Source organism: Callionymus lyra, chromosome 17, assembly GCF_982586985.1.
Source record: "Callionymus lyra chromosome 17, fCalLyr1.hap1.1, whole genome shotgun sequence".
Classification (NCBI taxonomy): domain Eukaryota; kingdom Metazoa; phylum Chordata; class Actinopteri; order Syngnathiformes; family Callionymidae; genus Callionymus; species Callionymus lyra.
The window spans coordinates 24,227,089-24,243,767 of record NC_141834.1 but is presented as its reverse complement, the minus strand read 5'-3'; the positions used below and the strand labels follow the sequence as shown (position 1 = coordinate 24,243,767).

Here is a 16,679-nt window from a genome sequence, read left to right as displayed (position 1 = left end):
GATTGACAGGCGTGTTGACGATTTCTTTACTAGCATCAGCAAAAGTGGTAAACATGCATAAACTTCTTCTCGCTGCATGGAGACGTTTGACTTCCTGGAGCAGCTGCAGGTGAACGATGACATCATCGAGTTCAGGAACCTCTGACACGAACAGGTGTGTTCTCCTCTCAGGTGTGTCCGACTGACCTCCAACAAACAACAAACATCACAAACACAGAAGCTTCTGGAAAACAAAGAGTTTTCTTCTGGTCTCTGGATGAAAGTCCAGGTTGAAGATGAACATGCAGGTGGAAGACGTTAGCATGTCGCGGCGCTAGCATGATCAATGATCCAGGTGATCGATGGCCTCGCCAACTTACTTCAGTTATTGAAAACGTTGTTTCTAAGATCTTCGTTACGTCTTTTATTCAGTTAAACCCGACATGTGCATTTTTACTAAAGATCTTTAGACTAGAATAACAATATCGATCACGTTCTTCCGATGACAACACGTCGCTTCGCTATCATTTCAACTATCAATGAGCAGAAACACCGATGGAAGCCAGTCTTGTAGCACATGCTAACTTTGCTAACTGTAGAAAATGTTTCCTCACTCGTGGTGAAACTATTTGTTATAATGGCTTCAATATTAAAACTAGTTAAACCTTCTTTTGTTGCTTCTCTGTGGAGATGTTGACGCACAAACATGCTAACTTTGCTAACAACATTTATAGGAAATAAAACTTTTATATTTATCTAATGTTATTATTATTATTATATAGTTTTGTCGTCAATATGATGTTTATACCAAAAGAATGTAGAAATGTTTTTAAAAACAAGTAGTGATTCAACGTTCGAGCTGTTAGCATGTTAGCATTAATGAACATATTAAAATATGTGTTACTACAGCAAAGAAAGTGCCCCGGCTAGCTGGGATGTTGTCAACACAGATGCTAACTTAGCTAAAACTTAATGATTTTTACTCGAAACATTGAGAGTAACTTTGAACACACTAAGGTACGTGTTAGTGCTTGTTAGCATTGTGCTAACATGTCATAAAAGAAATGCTACTTTCGTACATGCTAACTACGCTAACTAGCTAGGTGTAAACAACATGGAGTTTCTTCCTGAAGTACTTAAGGTGACATTCATTCAAAATCAAGATGATTTGTTAGTCGACAGAATTGATCCACAAATGGTTCTCGTCGCGTCAGAATCTTCGTCCACTGAGGTTCTTTCCATCCATAATTCATGAGGCGGGAAACAGGGGGACAACAAGAAGGAGGACGAGTTCCTCTGGTGATGAGGAGGAGAGAAGGAGGAGCTTCTGTTCAAGTCCATAAGCAGGAGCTGGGATCAGTAGAAGAAGTACACTGAGGAGAGACACCAGCGTTAGTCCTGCTGACTCATCATGACCGTCTATCACAAGCTAACACAGCATCACAAGCTAACACAGCATCACAAGCTAACACAGCATTGTTAGCTGACATAGCATCAGAAGCTAACACAGCATTATAAGCTAACACAGCATCACAAGTTAACACAGCATCACAAGCTAACACAGCATTGTTAGCTGACATAGCATCAGAAGCTAACACAGCATTATAAGCTAACACAGCATCACAAGCTAACACAGCATCACAAGCTAACAAAGCATCACAAGCTAACACAGCATCACAAGCTAACACAGAATTATTAGCTAACACAGCATTATTAGCTTACACAGCATTGTTAGCTGACATAGCATCAGAAGCTAACACAGCATTATAAGCTAACACAGCATCATTAGCTGACAAAGCATCACAAGCTAACACAGCATTATTAGCTTACACGGCATTGTTAGCTGACATAGCATCAGAAGCTAACACAGCATTATAAGAGAAGACAGCATCACAAGCTAACCTTGTATTATAAGATAACCCAGCATTATAAGCTAACAAACCATTAACTAACCTTGTATTATAAGCTAACACAGCCTCATAAGCTAACACAGCACTACAAGCTAACACAGCATTTTAAGATAACACAGCACTATGAACTAACACAGCATTGTAAGCTAACACAGCATCATAAGATAACACAGCACTATAAGCTAGCACAGAATCATAAGATAACAAAGCATTGTAAGCTAACACAGCATCACAAGATAACACAGCACTATAAGCTAACACAGCATTTTAGCTAACACAGCATCATAAGATAACTCAGCACTATAAGCTAACACAGCATTGTAAGCTAACACATCATTATAAGATACCACAGCATCATAAGATAACATAGAATCATAAGCTAACACAGCACTATAAGCTAGCACAGAATCATAAAATAACACAGCACTATAAGCTAGCACAGAATCATAAGATAACAAAGCATTGTAAGCTAACACAGCATCATAAGCTAACACAGCACTATAAGCTAACACAGAATCCTAAGATAACACAGCATTGTAAGCTAACACATCATTATAAGATACCACAGCATCATAAGCTAACATAGAATCATAAGCTAACACAGCACTATAAGCTAACACAGAATCCTAAGATAACACAGCATTATAAGCTAACATATCATTAGCTAAACTTTCATGGTAAGCTAACCTTGTATTATAAGCTAACCTTGCGATGAAAGCTAACATTGTATCATTAGCTAATGATTGCGAATCTAACCTTCTATCACAAGCTACCTTAGCATCCCAAGCTAACGCACACAGAGATATGGTTAAAGATTACTCACAGAATATAATCCCGACCACGATGACTCCGATGATTCCCATCATGATCATCATCTTCAAGAAGAAAAACTCTCGTTAGATCAACAAACGCTTTGACCTCAGATCATTGTCAGTATTTAATTAAACACTAAATACTTCAATACTACACACTATTGTCGTAATGGAGACTTTTGTTCTCATAATTAACGAAGAATTAACCTTCGAGATAATAAACTTCCGGTGAGAGTCATGTGACGTCATCCCGGCAATTCATTGGCTCTCAGCGTCACATATTTGAATGAAGGAAGATTCCGACCAGGAGCATATTCATCTTAGTGTAATGATGGTTCCCACCTTGCAGTTCTTCCACCAGTACTTGTTCTTTAGTTTGGCTGCACAGCTCTCGAACTGCGAGGCTCCGGCCTGGAGAGCGTCCGCCCTGTCGTCCAGCTCCGAGAGCTTCTGGTCTCGCTCCAGGACCTTGTCCACGTTCACCCGCATGATGTCCACCACCTGCAGGGGGCGCGAGAGAGCTGAGTGACCGTGGGGGGGGAGAGCCAGGGTTCCTCACCTCCTCCACTTGAGCCTGAGTCTGCTGTAGCCTGCGGTTGCTGCTGGTGTTGGGGGGTCCAGGGGGGGCACCCGGGGCTCCATCTGCACCTGGGGGTCCGGCCGGGGGGGCAGCATCTGGAGCAGACCTGCAGAACATGTGCTTTATGAAGGTCTTTGACGTGTGTCAGTCAAGGAGCATTAAAGTTCAGATTCATCAATGACAGGTGTGTTTGTGAGCTATGACAGGTGTGTTTGTGATCTATGACAGGTGTGTTTGTGATCTATGACAGGTGTGTTTGTGATCAATGACAGGTGTGTTTGTGATCAATGACAGGTGTGTTTGTGATCTATGACAGGTGTGTTTGTGATCTATGACAGGTGTGTTTGTGATCTATGACAGGTGTGTTTGTGATCTATGACAGGTGTGTTTGTGATCAATGACAGGTGTGTTTGTGATCTATGACAGGTGTGTTTGTGATCTATGACAGGTGTGTTTGTGATCTATGACAGGTGTGTTTGTGATCTATGACAGGTGTGTTTGTGATCTATGACAGGTGTGTTTGTGATCAATGACAGGTGTGTTTGTGATCAATGACAGGTGTGTTCGTGATCAATGACAGGTGTGTTTGTGATCTATGACAGGTGTGTTTGTGATCAATGACAGGTGTGTTTGTGATCTATGACAGGTGTGTTTGTGATCAATGACAGGTGTGTTTGTGATCAATGACAGGTGTGTTTGTGATCTATGACAGGTGTGTTTGTGATCTATGACAGGTGTGTTTATGATCAATGACAGGTGTGTTTGTGATCAATGACAGGTGTGTTTGTGATCTATGACAGGTGTGTTTGTGATCAATGACAGGTGTGTTTGTGATCTATGACAGGTGTGTTTGTGATCTATGACAGGTGTGTTTGTGATCAATGACAGGTGTGTTTGTGATCAATGACAGGTGTGTTTGTGATCAATGACAGGTGTGTTTGTGATCAATGACAGGTGTGTTTGTGATCTATGACAGGTGTGTTTGTGATCAATGACAGGTGTGTTTGTGATCTATGACAGGTGTGTTTGTGATCTATGACAGGTGTGTTTGTGATCTATGACAGGTGTGTTTGTGATCAATGACAGGTGTGTTTGTGATCTATGACAGGTGTGTTTGTGATCTATGACAGGTGTGTTTGTGATCTATGACAGGTGTGTTTGTGATCAATAACAGGTGTGTTTGTGATCAATGACAGGGGTGTTTGTGATCAATGACAGGTGTGTTCGTGATCAATGACAGGTGTGTTTGTTATCTATGACAGGTGTGTTTGTGATCAATGACAGGTGTGTTTGTGATCTATGACAGGTGTGTTTGTGATCTATGACAGGTGTGTTTGTGATTAATGACAGGTGTGTTTGTGATCAATGACAGGTGTGTTCGTGATTAATGACAGGTGTGTTTGTGATTAATGACAGGTGTGTTTGTGATCAATGACAGGTGTGTTTGTGATCAATGACAGGTGTGTTTGTGATCAATGACAGGTGTGTTTGTGATCAATGACAGGTGTGTTTGTGATCAATGTCAGGTGTGTTTGTGATCAATGTCAGGTGTGTTTGTGATCAATGTCAGGTGTGTTTGTGATCAATGACAGGTGTGTTTGTGATCAATGACAGGTGTGTTTGTGATCAATGACAGGTGTGTTTGTGATCAATGACAGGTGTGTTCGTGATCAATGACAGGTGTGTTCGTGATCGATGACAGGTGTGTTCGTGATCTATGACAGGTGTGTTCGTGATTAATGACAGGTGTGTTTGTGATCAATGACAGGTGTGTTTGTGATCAATGACAGGTGTGTTCGTGATCAATGACAGGTGTGTTTGTGATCTATGACAGGTGTGTTTGTGATTAATGACAGGTGTGTTTGTGATCAATGACAGGTGTGTTCGTGATCTATGACAGGTGTGTTCGTGATTAATGACAGGTGTGTTTGTGATCAATGACAGGTGTGTTTGTGATCAATGACAGGTGTGTTTGTGATCAATGACAGGTTTGTTTGTGATCAATGACAGGTGTGTTTGTGATCTATGACAGGTGTGTTTGTGATTAATGACAGGTGTGTTTGTGATCTATGACAGGTGTGTTTGTTATCTATGACAGGTGTGTTTGTGATTAATGACAGGTGTGTTTGTGATCTATGACAGGTGTGTTTGTGATTAATGACAGGTGTGTTTGTGATCAATGACAGGTGTGTTTGTGATCAATGACATTACATTATGACCACCTGAGAGATGCTAAAAGGCCTTGCAGTGGACAGGGGTCAGCCCGGGCTGTCTGACTTGTGATTGAGGTTCTTTCTCAGCAGGTACTGACCACTGCAGACGAGTACATGCTCAGAGCTGCATGGAAGAGTGATGGGGGAGGGGAGGGTGAAGTGGGGCGTCACTTTCTTCTGAACAACAATATCATCAAGATCATATTTCACCATCAAACCTGAGTTTGAACACAAGACGCGGTCCGTGACGTCACGAGTCCCGCAGCAGCGCGAGGCACCAACGCTCTCTCATTGATGCAGTTTTTCGAGCTGACGTCAGCAGAAGTGAAGAGAAACGAGATACTTACATCTTCTCTGCGAGGCTGGAACTCACGAGCCCGACGATCAAACTACTGCGGGACCTTGACGCAGTGATGGGACCACTGACCACTGCAGGAGCTGGAGGAAGAAAAGACGCTTTTTAAATCCACGCGTGGATCCGAGGATGAACTGACTCTCATCCAGATGTTGGCGGAGATTGAAGGTTCTCTCTCTCTTTCTATTCCTCTGCTTCTCTCTCTCTCTCTCTCTCTCTCTCGTGTAGCTGCAGCAATATTGCGTCTCTCTTCCCTGGACTGGTAGCGACGGTGCGTCACTCCTCGTCCCTCCTCCTCCTCCTCGCTCCTCCTCCTCCTCCCCCCACTATGCGGTGCTGCAGCTGGAGGATGGTCCTCACTGCGGTACGTGGATCCTTCGGTTTGAAACCATCAACTTTCTCTCGTGAAGAAAACGAACAACGCTGACGCAGCAGAAAGAAAGTGGGCGTGGCTTGACTCACGACTAGGCGTCATTTGTATTTTTTCTATTTAGATTTATTAGTACATATTTAAATCAATTATATTTTCTACTATTGATTTTTCTCTCCGATGTAAACGTTTAAAAGACGGTTTCATTATGATCGTTTCCATGTTTATTCCGATCATGTCACACACTCTTAATGACGTGTTAGCATCAGTTAAGGTAAGGTAAGGTAAAACTTTATTTCATTTATTCAATGAATACATTTTATATTTTTAATACATTTATTATTTAGTTAAACACACACCTGATCATAATTCATGTGTTTTTCTAATAGAATTCCTCAGTCATCTCAGCGCTGACCTCTTTACATCATCACGTCTTCAGTGGTTCTTCTTCCGCACCTGTCCACTGACCAATGCCGTGTCATAATAAACATGTGATAATATCAGGTAATAACCAGGAGACAAACATCTGATAAACAAGTGTTTTATTTCAACATCTTTCAAACAGAATAACACGTCAAACATCACGTCCGAAGGTCCGTTCACGTCACGTCAGCGGAATTTTCCGTAGCGGTTGTAACGCTTGTACAGGAACCTGATCCTCTTCTCCAGGTCGTGCCGGTCCTTGGTGAACATCCGGTCTCCCACCATCTTCTTCTTGCGGATACATCGCTGCAGCTCGTTCCCCCTGAAGCCCCGGAGCCAGGGCGGGCCCACGATCAGGTCTTTGGGATGAACTCTGAACCCTCCTGAGAGACGAGAGCCGCGTCACACGAGTCCGTCTGCGGTGCTGCCAGGTCACTCACCCAGGATCCCGATGTTGTCGTACACGCCGAACATGCTCCTCTTCTCCGTCCATCGATCCACGACCTTCGGCTGCGGAGGCTCAGGTTCACAACTGGCCGCTGAAACACCTGAGTTTAGCAGCTGACCTTTGAGTGCATGACTGCTCATCCATCAGTTCACAGAATGGGTTTCATGTTCAGATCATAAGGTGTAAAAATGACACAATATTCCCTAAACAGACGAGGTTACGTCCAGCGTGACGTCACGCACCTGTAAACACCGTCCTCGCCGCAGGTCGACACCAGGAGGTCGCAGCTCGAAGACAACCCACGAGGACTGACATGTTACCTGGAACGACACGCATCACTATGACAGCCTGTCAGAGGAAAATGTGTTCGTTATTGTGATTCAATGTTTCCTCCACACTGACCCCTTTAGCATTAGCATTAGCATTCGAATCCTCAAAGACATTACCTGCTGTAAATGGATCTAAACAGATCTAAATAGATCTAAATGTCTCTCCTCTCGTTCATCCACACCTGTCACTCAGTAACAGTCCGTTGGATTTCACACCTTTGTCTGGAATTCTGGTGGAAATGTTTGTTATTGACGGTCAGTCATGCTCGCTGTGGCAGCCGCCATCTTTCTCTGTGACGTCACCAGCGTAGCACCGTAGTGTGTGTAAAGCAGCGCATGAAGAATTATCCGGTGCGCATTGCCAGTGTTTCTGTTGCGGGAAACGTTACATTTATTATATTTACATTAAATAAACCGTTAGAGTTTCTGCCACGAACATAATCAAACATTTGAGATATTGTTTTCAAAACAGAAACCCTGATGTAAAAAGTAATTTATTGCGTCAGATGTGACGTTGGAGGTCACGTGGTGCAGGTGATGATTTTTTTCAATGAAAACACTTTTAAATCAAACTCTTGCTTTAGAGAAAACGTCACATATCAGCAGGTAAGTTTTATTTCACTTTTAGTTTCCAGTCTAAATATAAAGTCTGTCGCTAGTTAACATGCTACCTACTCTTTTAGCATGTTAGATAATATTTTAGCATGCTACCTAATATAGTTGCAGTTATTTTAGCATGTAAATTAATCTTTTAGCATGTTAGCTGATATTTTTGCGCGTTATTTTAGCATGTAAATTAATCTTTTAGCATGCTAGTAAATCCTTTAGCATGTTAGCTAATATTTTAGCATGTTCGCTAATCTTTTAGCATGTTAGCTAATCTTTTAGCATGTTAGCTAATCTTTTAGCAGGTTAGCTAATCTTTTAGCATGTTCGCTAATCTTTTAGCTTGTTCGCTAATCTTTTAGCATGTTAGCTAATCTTTTAGCAGGTTAGCTAATCTTTTAGCATGTTCACTAATCTTTTAGCATGTTAGCTAATCTTTTAGCAGGTTAGCTAATCTTTTATCTTGTTCGCTAATCTTTTAGCATGTTAGCTAATCTTTCGCAGGTTAGCTAAGTGTTGTCTTTTGCCCTTGAGTCAGAGTACACGTGTAACACTTCAATGAAAGTTGACTTGTATCATTATTTTGAACTTATTTTTGTCTAGAAATGTTATTTTTATTTGAAGTCTAACTAAGTGTGTGTGTGTGAGAGAGAGAGTGTAGTGTGTGTGTGTGTGTGTGTGTTAAAGTGTATTTGTATGTGTGTGATAAAGTGTGTTTGTTGTTGTGATGTTTGAGTCTATTGTATCATCAGTGTGTGTGTGTTGCTGTGATGTGTGACTCTATTGTGTCATCAGTGTGTGTGTCTGTTGTTGTGATGTGTGACTATATTGTATCATCAGTGTGTGTGTCTGTTGTTGTGATGTGTGATTCTATTGTATCATCAGTGTGTGTGTTGTTGTGATGTGTGATTATATTGTATCATCAGTTTGTGTGTGTTGCTGTGATGTGTGACTCTATTGTATCATCAGTGTGTGTGTTGTTGTGATGTGTGATTCTATTGTATCATCAGTGTGTGTGTGTTGCTTTGATGTGTGACTCTATTGTATCATCAGTGTGTGTGTTGTTGTGATGTGTGATTATATTGTATCATCAGTGTGTGTGTGTTGCTGTGATGTGTGACTATTGTATCATCAGTGTGTGTGTCTGTTGTTGTGATGTGTGACTCTATTGTATCATCAGTGTGTGTGTCTGTTGTTGTGATGTGTGATTCTATTGTATCATCAGTGTGTGTGTCTGTTGTTGTGATGTGTGATTCTATTGTATCATCAGTGTGTGTGTTGTTGTGATGTGTGACTCTATTGTATCATCAGAGTGTGTGTTGTTGTGATGTGTGATTCTATTGTATCATCAGTGTGTGTGTGTTGCTGTGATGTGTGAATCTATTGTATCATCAGTGTGTGTGTCTGTTGTTGTGATGTGTGATTCTATTGTATCATCAGTGTGTGTGTTGTTGTGATGTGTGATTCTATTGTATCATCAGTGTGTGTGTTGTTGTGATGTGTGACTCTATTGTATCATCAGAGTGTGTGTTGCTGTGATGTGTGATTCTAGTGTATCATCAGTGTGTGTGTTGTTGTGATGTGTGACTATATTGTATCATCAGTGTGTGTCTGTTGTTGTGATGTGTGACTCTATTGTATCATCAGTGTGTGTGTCTGTTGTTGTGATGTGTGATTCTATTGTATCATCAGAGTGTGTGTTGTTGTGATGTGTGATTCTAGTGTATCATCAGTGTGTGTGTTGTTGTGATGTGTGACTATTGTATCATCAGTGTGTGTGTTGTTGTGATGTGTGATTCTAGTGTATCATCAGTTTGTGTGTGTTGCTGTGATGTGTGACTCTAGTGTATCATCAGTGTGTGTGTGTTGTTGTGATGTGTGACTCTATTGTATCATCAGCGTGTGTGTTGTTGTGATGTGTGATTCTAGTGTATCATCAGTGTGTGTGTGTTGCTGTGATGTGTGACTCTATTGTATCATCAGTGTGTGTGTTGTTGTGATGTGTGATTCTATTGTATCATCAGTGTGTCTGTTGTTGTGATGTGTGATTCTATTGTATCATCAGTGTGTGTGTTGTTGTGATGTGTGATTCTAGTGTATCATCAGTGTGTGTGTTGTTGTGATGTGTGATTCTAGTGTATCATCAGTGTGTGTGTGTTGCTGTGATTTTGTGACTCTATTGTATCATCAGTGTGTGTGTTGTTGTGATGTGTGATTCTATTGTATCATCAGTGTGTCTGTTGTTGTGATGTGTGATTCTATTGTATCATCAGTGTGTGTGTTGTTGTGATGTGTGATTCTAGTGTATCATCAGTGTGTGTGTTGTTGTGATGTGTGACTCTATTGTATCATCAGTGTGTGTGTTGTTGTGATGTGTGATTCTAGTGTATCGTATCATCAGTGTGTGTGTTGTTGTGATGTGTGATTCTAGTGTATCATCAGTGTGTGTGTTGTTGTGATGTGTGACTCTATTGTATCATCAGTGTGTGTGTTGCTGTGATGTGTGACTCTATTGTATCATCAGTGTGTGTGTTGTTGTGATGTGTGACTCTATTGTATCATCAGTGTGTGTGTGTTGTTGTGATGTGTGACTCTATTGTATCATCAGTGTGTGTGTTGTTGTGATGTGTGATTCTAGTGTATCATCAGTGTGTGTGTTGTTGTGATGTGTGACTCTATTGTATCATCAGTGTGTGTGTTGTTGTGATGTGTGACTATATTGTATCATCAGTGTGTGTGTCTGTTGTTGTGATGTGTGATTCTATTGTATCATCAGTGTGTGTGTTGTTGTGATGTGTGATTCTATTGTATCATCAGTGTGTGTGTGTTGCTGTGATGTGTGATTCTATTGTATCATCAGTGTGTGTGTTGTTGTGATGTGTGATTCTATTGTATCATCAGTGTGTGTGTGTTGCTTTGATGTGTGACTCTATTGTATCATCAGTGTGTGTGTTGTTGTGATGTGTGATTATATTGTATCATCAGTGTGTGTGTGTTGCTGTGATGTGTGACTATTGTATCATCAGTGTGTGTGTCTGTTGTTGTGATGTGTGACTCTATTGTATCATCAGTGTGTGTGTCTGTTGTTGTGATGTGTGATTCTATTGTATCATCAGTGTGTGTGTCTGTTGTTGTGATGTGTGATTCTATTGTATCATCAGTGTGTGTGTTGTTGTGATGTGTGACTCTATTGTATCATCAGAGTGTGTGTTGTTGTGATGTGTGATTCTATTGTATCATCAGTGTGTGTGTGTTGCTGTGATGTGTGAATCTATTGTATCATCAGTGTGTGTGTCTGTTGTTGTGATGTGTGATTCTATTGTATCATCAGTGCGTGTGTTGTTGTGATGTGTGATTCTATTGTATCATCAGTGTGTGTGTTGTTGTGATGTGTGACTCTATTGTATCATCAGAGTGTGTGTTGCTGTGATGTGTGATTCTAGTGTATCATCAGTGTGTGTGTTGTTGTGATGTGTGACTATATTGTATCATCAGTGTGTGTCTGTTGTTGTGATGTGTGACTCTATTGTATCATCAGTGTGTGTGTCTGTTGTTGTGATGTGTGATTCTATTGTATCATCAGAGTGTGTGTTGTTGTGATGTGTGATTCTAGTGTATCATCAGTGTGTGTGTTGTTGTGATGTGTGACTATTGTATCATCAGTGTGTGTGTTGTTGTGATGTGTGATTCTAGTGTATCATCAGTTTGTGTGTGTTGCTGTGATGTGTGACTCTAGTGTATCATCAGTGTGTGTGTGTTGTTGTGATGTGTGACTCTATTGTATCATCAGCGTGTGTGTTGTTGTGATGTGTGATTCTAGTGTATCATCAGTGTGTGTGTGTTGCTGTGATGTGTGACTCTATTGTATCATCAGTGTGTGTGTTGTTGTGATGTGTGATTCTATTGTATCATCAGTGTGTCTGTTGTTGTGATGTGTGATTCTATTGTATCATCAGTGTGTGTGTTGTTGTGATGTGTGATTCTAGTGTATCATCAGTGTGTGTGTTGTTGTGATGTGTGATTCTAGTGTATCATCAGTGTGTGTGTGTTGCTGTGATTTTGTGACTCTATTGTATCATCAGTGTGTGTGTTGTTGTGATGTGTGATTCTATTGTATCATCAGTGTGTCTGTTGTTGTGATGTGTGATTCTATTGTATCATCAGTGTGTGTGTTGTTGTGATGTGTGATTCTAGTGTATCATCAGTGTGTGTGTTGTTGTGATGTGTGATTCTAGTGTATCGTATCATCAGTGTGTGTGTTGTTGTGATGTGTGATTCTAGTGTATCGTATCATCAGTGTGTGTGTTGTTGTGATGTGTGATTCTAGTGTATCATCAGTGTGTGTGTTGTTGTGATGTGTGACTCTATTGTATCATCAGTGTGTGTGTTGCTGTGATGTGTGACTCTATTGTATCATCAGTGTGTGTGTTGTTGTGATGTGTGACTCTATTGTATCATCAGTGTGTGTGTGTTGTTGTGATGTGTGACTCTATTGTATCATCAGTGTGTGTGTTGTTGTGATGTGTGATTCTAGTGTATCATCAGTGTGTGTGTTGTTGTGATGTGTGACTCTATTGTATCATCAGTGTGTGTGTTGTTGTGATGTGTGATTCTAGTGTATCATCAGTGTGTGTGTGTTGCTGTGATGTGTGACTCTATTGTATCATCAGTGTGTGTGTTGCTGTGATGTGTGACTCTATTGTATCATCAGTGTGTGTGTTGTTGTGATGTGTGACTCTATTGTATCATCAGTGTGTGTGTCTGTTGTTGTGATGTGTGACTCTAATTTATCATAAGTGTGTGTGTGTGTTGTTGTGATGTGTGACTCTTTTGTATCATCAGTGTGTGTGTGTTGTTGTGATATGTGACTCTAATTTATCATAAGTGTGTGTGTTGTTGTGATGTGTGACTCTATTGTATCAGCAGTATGTGTGTGTGTGATGTGTGACTCTATTGTATCATCAGTGTGTGTGTTGTTGTTGTGTGACTCTATTGTATCATCAGTGTGTGTGTGTCTATTGTTGTGATGTGTGACTCTAATTTATCATAAGTGTGTGTGTGTGTTGTTGTGATGTGTGACTCTATTGTATCATCAGTGTGTGTGTTGTTGTGATGTGTGACTCTATTGTATCATCAGTATGTGTGTGTGTGATGTGTGACTATATTGTATCATCAGTGTGTGTGTGTGTTATTGTGATGTGTGACTCTTGTTACTATTGTGTCATCAGTGTGTGTGTGTTGTTGTGATGTGTGACTCTTGTTACTATTGTGTCATCAGTGTGTGTTTGTACAAAACTCACTTTTCATTGAAATATTGACATTAGAAAATGATCTTAAGCCCCGCCCACTGAAAACACTATGTTGTTCTGGAGATTAAATCTAGTATGTCGCTAGTTAGCATGCTACCTAATCTTTTAGCATGTTAGCTAATATTGTTGCACGTTATTGTAGCATTTAATATTAATCTTTAATGACACCAGAGTTGATACTAGTTGATGTTTAATGACACCAGAGTTGATACTAGTTGATGTTTAATGACACCAGAGTCGATACTAGTTGATGTTTAATGACACCAGAGTTGATACTAGTTGATGTTTAATGACACCAGAGTTCATACTAGTTGATGTTTAATGACACCAGAGTAGATACTAGTTGATGTTTAATGACACCAGAGTAGATACTAGTTGATGTTTAATGACACCAGAGTTGATACTAGTTGATGTTTAATGACACCAGAGTTGATACTAGTTGATGTTTAATGACACCAGAGTTGATACTAGTTGATGTTTAATGACACCAGAGTTGATACTAGTTGATGTTTAATGACACCAGAGTTGATACTAGTTGATGTTTAATGACTTCAGAGTTGATACTAGTTGATGTTTAATGACACCAGAGTCGATACTAGTTGATGTTTAATGACACTAGAGTCGATACTAGTTGATGTTTAATGACACCAGAGTCAATACTAGTTTATGTTTAATGACACCAGAGTTGATACTAGTTGATGTTTGATGACACCAGAGTCGATACTAGTTGATGTTTGATGACACCAGAGTCGATACTAGTTGATGTTTAATGACACCAGAGTCGATACTAGTTGATGTTTAATGACACCAGAGTTGATACTAGTTGATGTTTAATGACACCAGAGTTGATACTAGTTGATGTTTAATGACACCAGAGTCGATACTAGTTGATGTTTAATGACACCAGAGTTGATACTAGTTGATGTTTAATGACACCAGAGTTCATACTAGTTGATGTTTAATGACACCAGAGTTCATACTAGTTGATGTTTAATGACACCAGAGTTCATACTAGTTGATGTTTAATGACACCAGAGTTCATACTAGTTGATGTTTAATGACACCAGAGTTCATACTAGTTGATGTTTAATGACACCAGAGTTGATACTAGTTGATGTTTAATGACACCAGAGTTGATACTAGTTGATGTTTAATGACACCAGAGTTGATACTAGTTGATGTTTAATGACACCAGAGTTGATACTAGTTGATGTTTAATGACACCAGAGTCGATACTAGTTGATGTTTAATGACACCAGAGTTGATACTAGTTGATGTTTAATGACACCAGAGTTCATACTAGTTGATGTTTAATGACACCAGAGTTGATACTAGTTGATGTTTAATGACACCAGAGTTGATACTAGTTGATGTTTAATGACACCAGAGTTGATACTAGTTGATGTTTGATGACACCAGAGTCGATACTAGTTGATGTTTAATGACACCAGAGTCGATACTAGTTGATGTTTAATGACACCAGAGTCGATACTAGTTGATGTTTAATGACACCAGAGTCAATACTAGTTTATGTTTAATGACACCAGAGTTGATACTAGTTGATGTTTGATGACACCAGAGTCGATACTAGTTGATGTTTGATGACACCAGAGTCGATACTAGTTGATGTTTAATGACACCAGAGTCGATACTAGTTGATGTTTAATGACACCAGAGTCGATACTAGTTGATGTTTAATGACACCAGAGTCGATACTAGTTGATGTTTGATGACACCAGAGTCGATACTAGTTGATGTTCAATGACACCAGAGTCGATACTAGTTGATGTTTAATGACACCAGAGTCGATACTAGTTGATGTTTAATGACACCAGAGTCGATACTAGTTGATGTTTAATGACACCAGAGTCGATACTAGTTGATGTTTAATGACACCAGAGTCGATACTAGTTGATGTTTAATGACACCAGAGTCGATACTAGTTGATGTTTGATGACACCAGAGTCAATACTAGTTGATGTTTAATGACACCAGAGTCGATACTAGTTGATGTTTGATGACACCAGAGTCGATACTAGTTGATGTTTAATGACACCAGAGTTGATACTAGTTGATGTTTAATGACACCAGAGTCGATACTAGTTGATGTTTAATGACACCAGAGTTGATACTAGTTGATGTTTAATGACACCAGAGTTGATACTAGTTGATGTTTAATGACACCAGAGTTGATACTAGTTGATGTTTAATGACACCAGAGTTGATACTAGTTGATGTTTAATGACACCAGAGTTGATACTAGTTGATGTTTAATGACACCAGAGTCGATACTAGTTGATGTTTAATGACACCAGAGTTGATACTAGTTGATGTTTAATGACACCAGAGTTGATACTAGTTGATGTTTAATGACACCAGAGTTGATACTAGTTGATGTTTAATGACACCAGAGTTGATACTAGTTGATGTTTAATGACACCAGAGTTGATACTAGTTGATGTTCGGGAAATTGTTTTTTTCCAATTATCCACAGAAATTACAGCAATTGTTTTCATTAAAAAAAAATCCAAATAAAATAAGAACAAGAACATAAAGAGAAAGAACAAGATGATACAATCTAAGTCTGAAGATAAAGATAAAGAACATAGATCAAAGAAAAATAACAGACAAAGGTTACAAATATTAACATAGAATAAAGATTATATTTATTATTTGTATTTATTTATACAATTTACAATGTATTTATACATTATATATTCATTTGTATTATTCATATTTGTTTATTTATTATTATTATAATATGTCAAACACAAACGGTGAATGTTAGTTTAAAATATCAAAGATCAAAGTAACTTGAGTATAAAATACACTTTAACTGAGTTTAAACATGAAGTGATTCATGGAAGATGTTGTGAGTGAGTCACTCCTTCCAGTTGTTGCTGATGTTCACCTGTGAGTGAAGGAAACCTGTGACTCGCTGTGACTCACTGAGACTCACTGAGACTCAACACCAGAACTTCTCTGACGGAAAAACATGTTTTTCTGCTGCTGAAGGAAAACGAGAGAAACAGATTTTGAGGTTTTTAAAGCCACACGTGTAGAAATATATCAGTCGCTCGTCAAACCTCGTCCGTGTTTCAACATCGTGTTGATGACACGTCATGGAAGGAAAACCATGGTCACAGGAGGGATTCGATTATTACTTTTATTGTAATTATATACCTATTATTATTATATACTTATCATTATTATTATTATTGTTTGTATTGTTATTATTAGTATATATACTTATCATTATTATTGTTATTGTTTTTATTGTTATTATTAGTATATATACTTATCATTATTATTGTTATTGTTTTTATTGTTATTATTAGTATATAT

At 39.3% G+C, this 16,679-nt stretch overlaps 2 protein-coding genes across 4 annotated transcripts; both read right to left on the bottom strand.

The window, feature by feature from the left end:
* Nucleotides 1-12: 12 nt before the first annotated feature.
* LOC148063082 (vesicle-associated membrane protein 1-like) lies at nt 13-6,109 on the bottom strand. The gene is made up of 5 exons (XM_087812922.1): nt 5,842-6,109; nt 3,261-3,387; nt 3,044-3,202; nt 2,713-2,764; nt 13-1,352 (listed from the first exon to the last, which is right to left on the bottom strand). Coding segments are annotated over exons 1-5 (357 nt in total). The 5' UTR covers nt 5,844-6,109; the 3' UTR covers nt 13-1,335.
* Nucleotides 6,110-6,744: 635 nt separating this feature from the next.
* mrpl51 (mitochondrial ribosomal protein L51) lies at nt 6,745-7,730 on the bottom strand. Of its 3 annotated transcripts, none has more exons than XM_087812788.1 (4): nt 7,602-7,730; nt 7,333-7,410; nt 7,083-7,181; nt 6,745-7,025 (listed from the first exon to the last, which is right to left on the bottom strand). In XM_087812788.1, the coding sequence occupies exons 2-4, from the start codon at nt 7,403-7,405 to the stop codon at nt 6,829-6,831; spliced, it is 369 nt and encodes a 122-aa protein (XP_087668914.1). In that variant the 5' UTR covers nt 7,406-7,410; nt 7,602-7,730; the 3' UTR covers nt 6,745-6,828. The 3 variants fall into 3 exon arrangements, with proteins under 3 accessions (XP_087668914.1, XP_087668915.1, XP_087668913.1); XM_087812789.1 differs by having other exon boundaries at nt 7,636-7,710; XM_087812787.1 differs by having other exon boundaries at nt 7,537-7,703.
* Nucleotides 7,731-16,679: the final 8,949 nt, after the last annotated feature.

Excerpts from the sequence above, each read along its gene's own strand:
- LOC148063082 (XM_087812922.1), bottom strand. Across the intron at positions 3,203-3,260 it reads CTCAGGCTCAAGTGGAGGAG|GTGGTGGACATCATGCGGGT; the intron begins GTGAGGAACCCT and ends CGCCCCCTGCAG. Across the intron at positions 2,765-3,043 it reads ACTGGTGGAAGAACTGCAAG|ATGATGATCATGATGGGAAT; the intron begins GTGGGAACCATC and ends TTCTTCTTGAAG.
- mrpl51 (XM_087812788.1), bottom strand. The coding sequence starts at position 7,405 with ATGTCAGTCCTCGTGGGTTGTCTTCGAGCTGCGACCTCCTGGTGTCGA. Across the intron at positions 7,182-7,332 it reads GGCGAGGACGGTGTTTACAG|CGGCCAGTTGTGAACCTGAG; the intron begins GTGCGTGACGTC and ends CAGGTGTTTCAG. Across the intron at positions 7,026-7,082 it reads CGACAACATCGGGATCCTGG|GAGGGTTCAGAGTTCATCCC; the intron begins GTGAGTGACCTG and ends CTCGTCTCTCAG.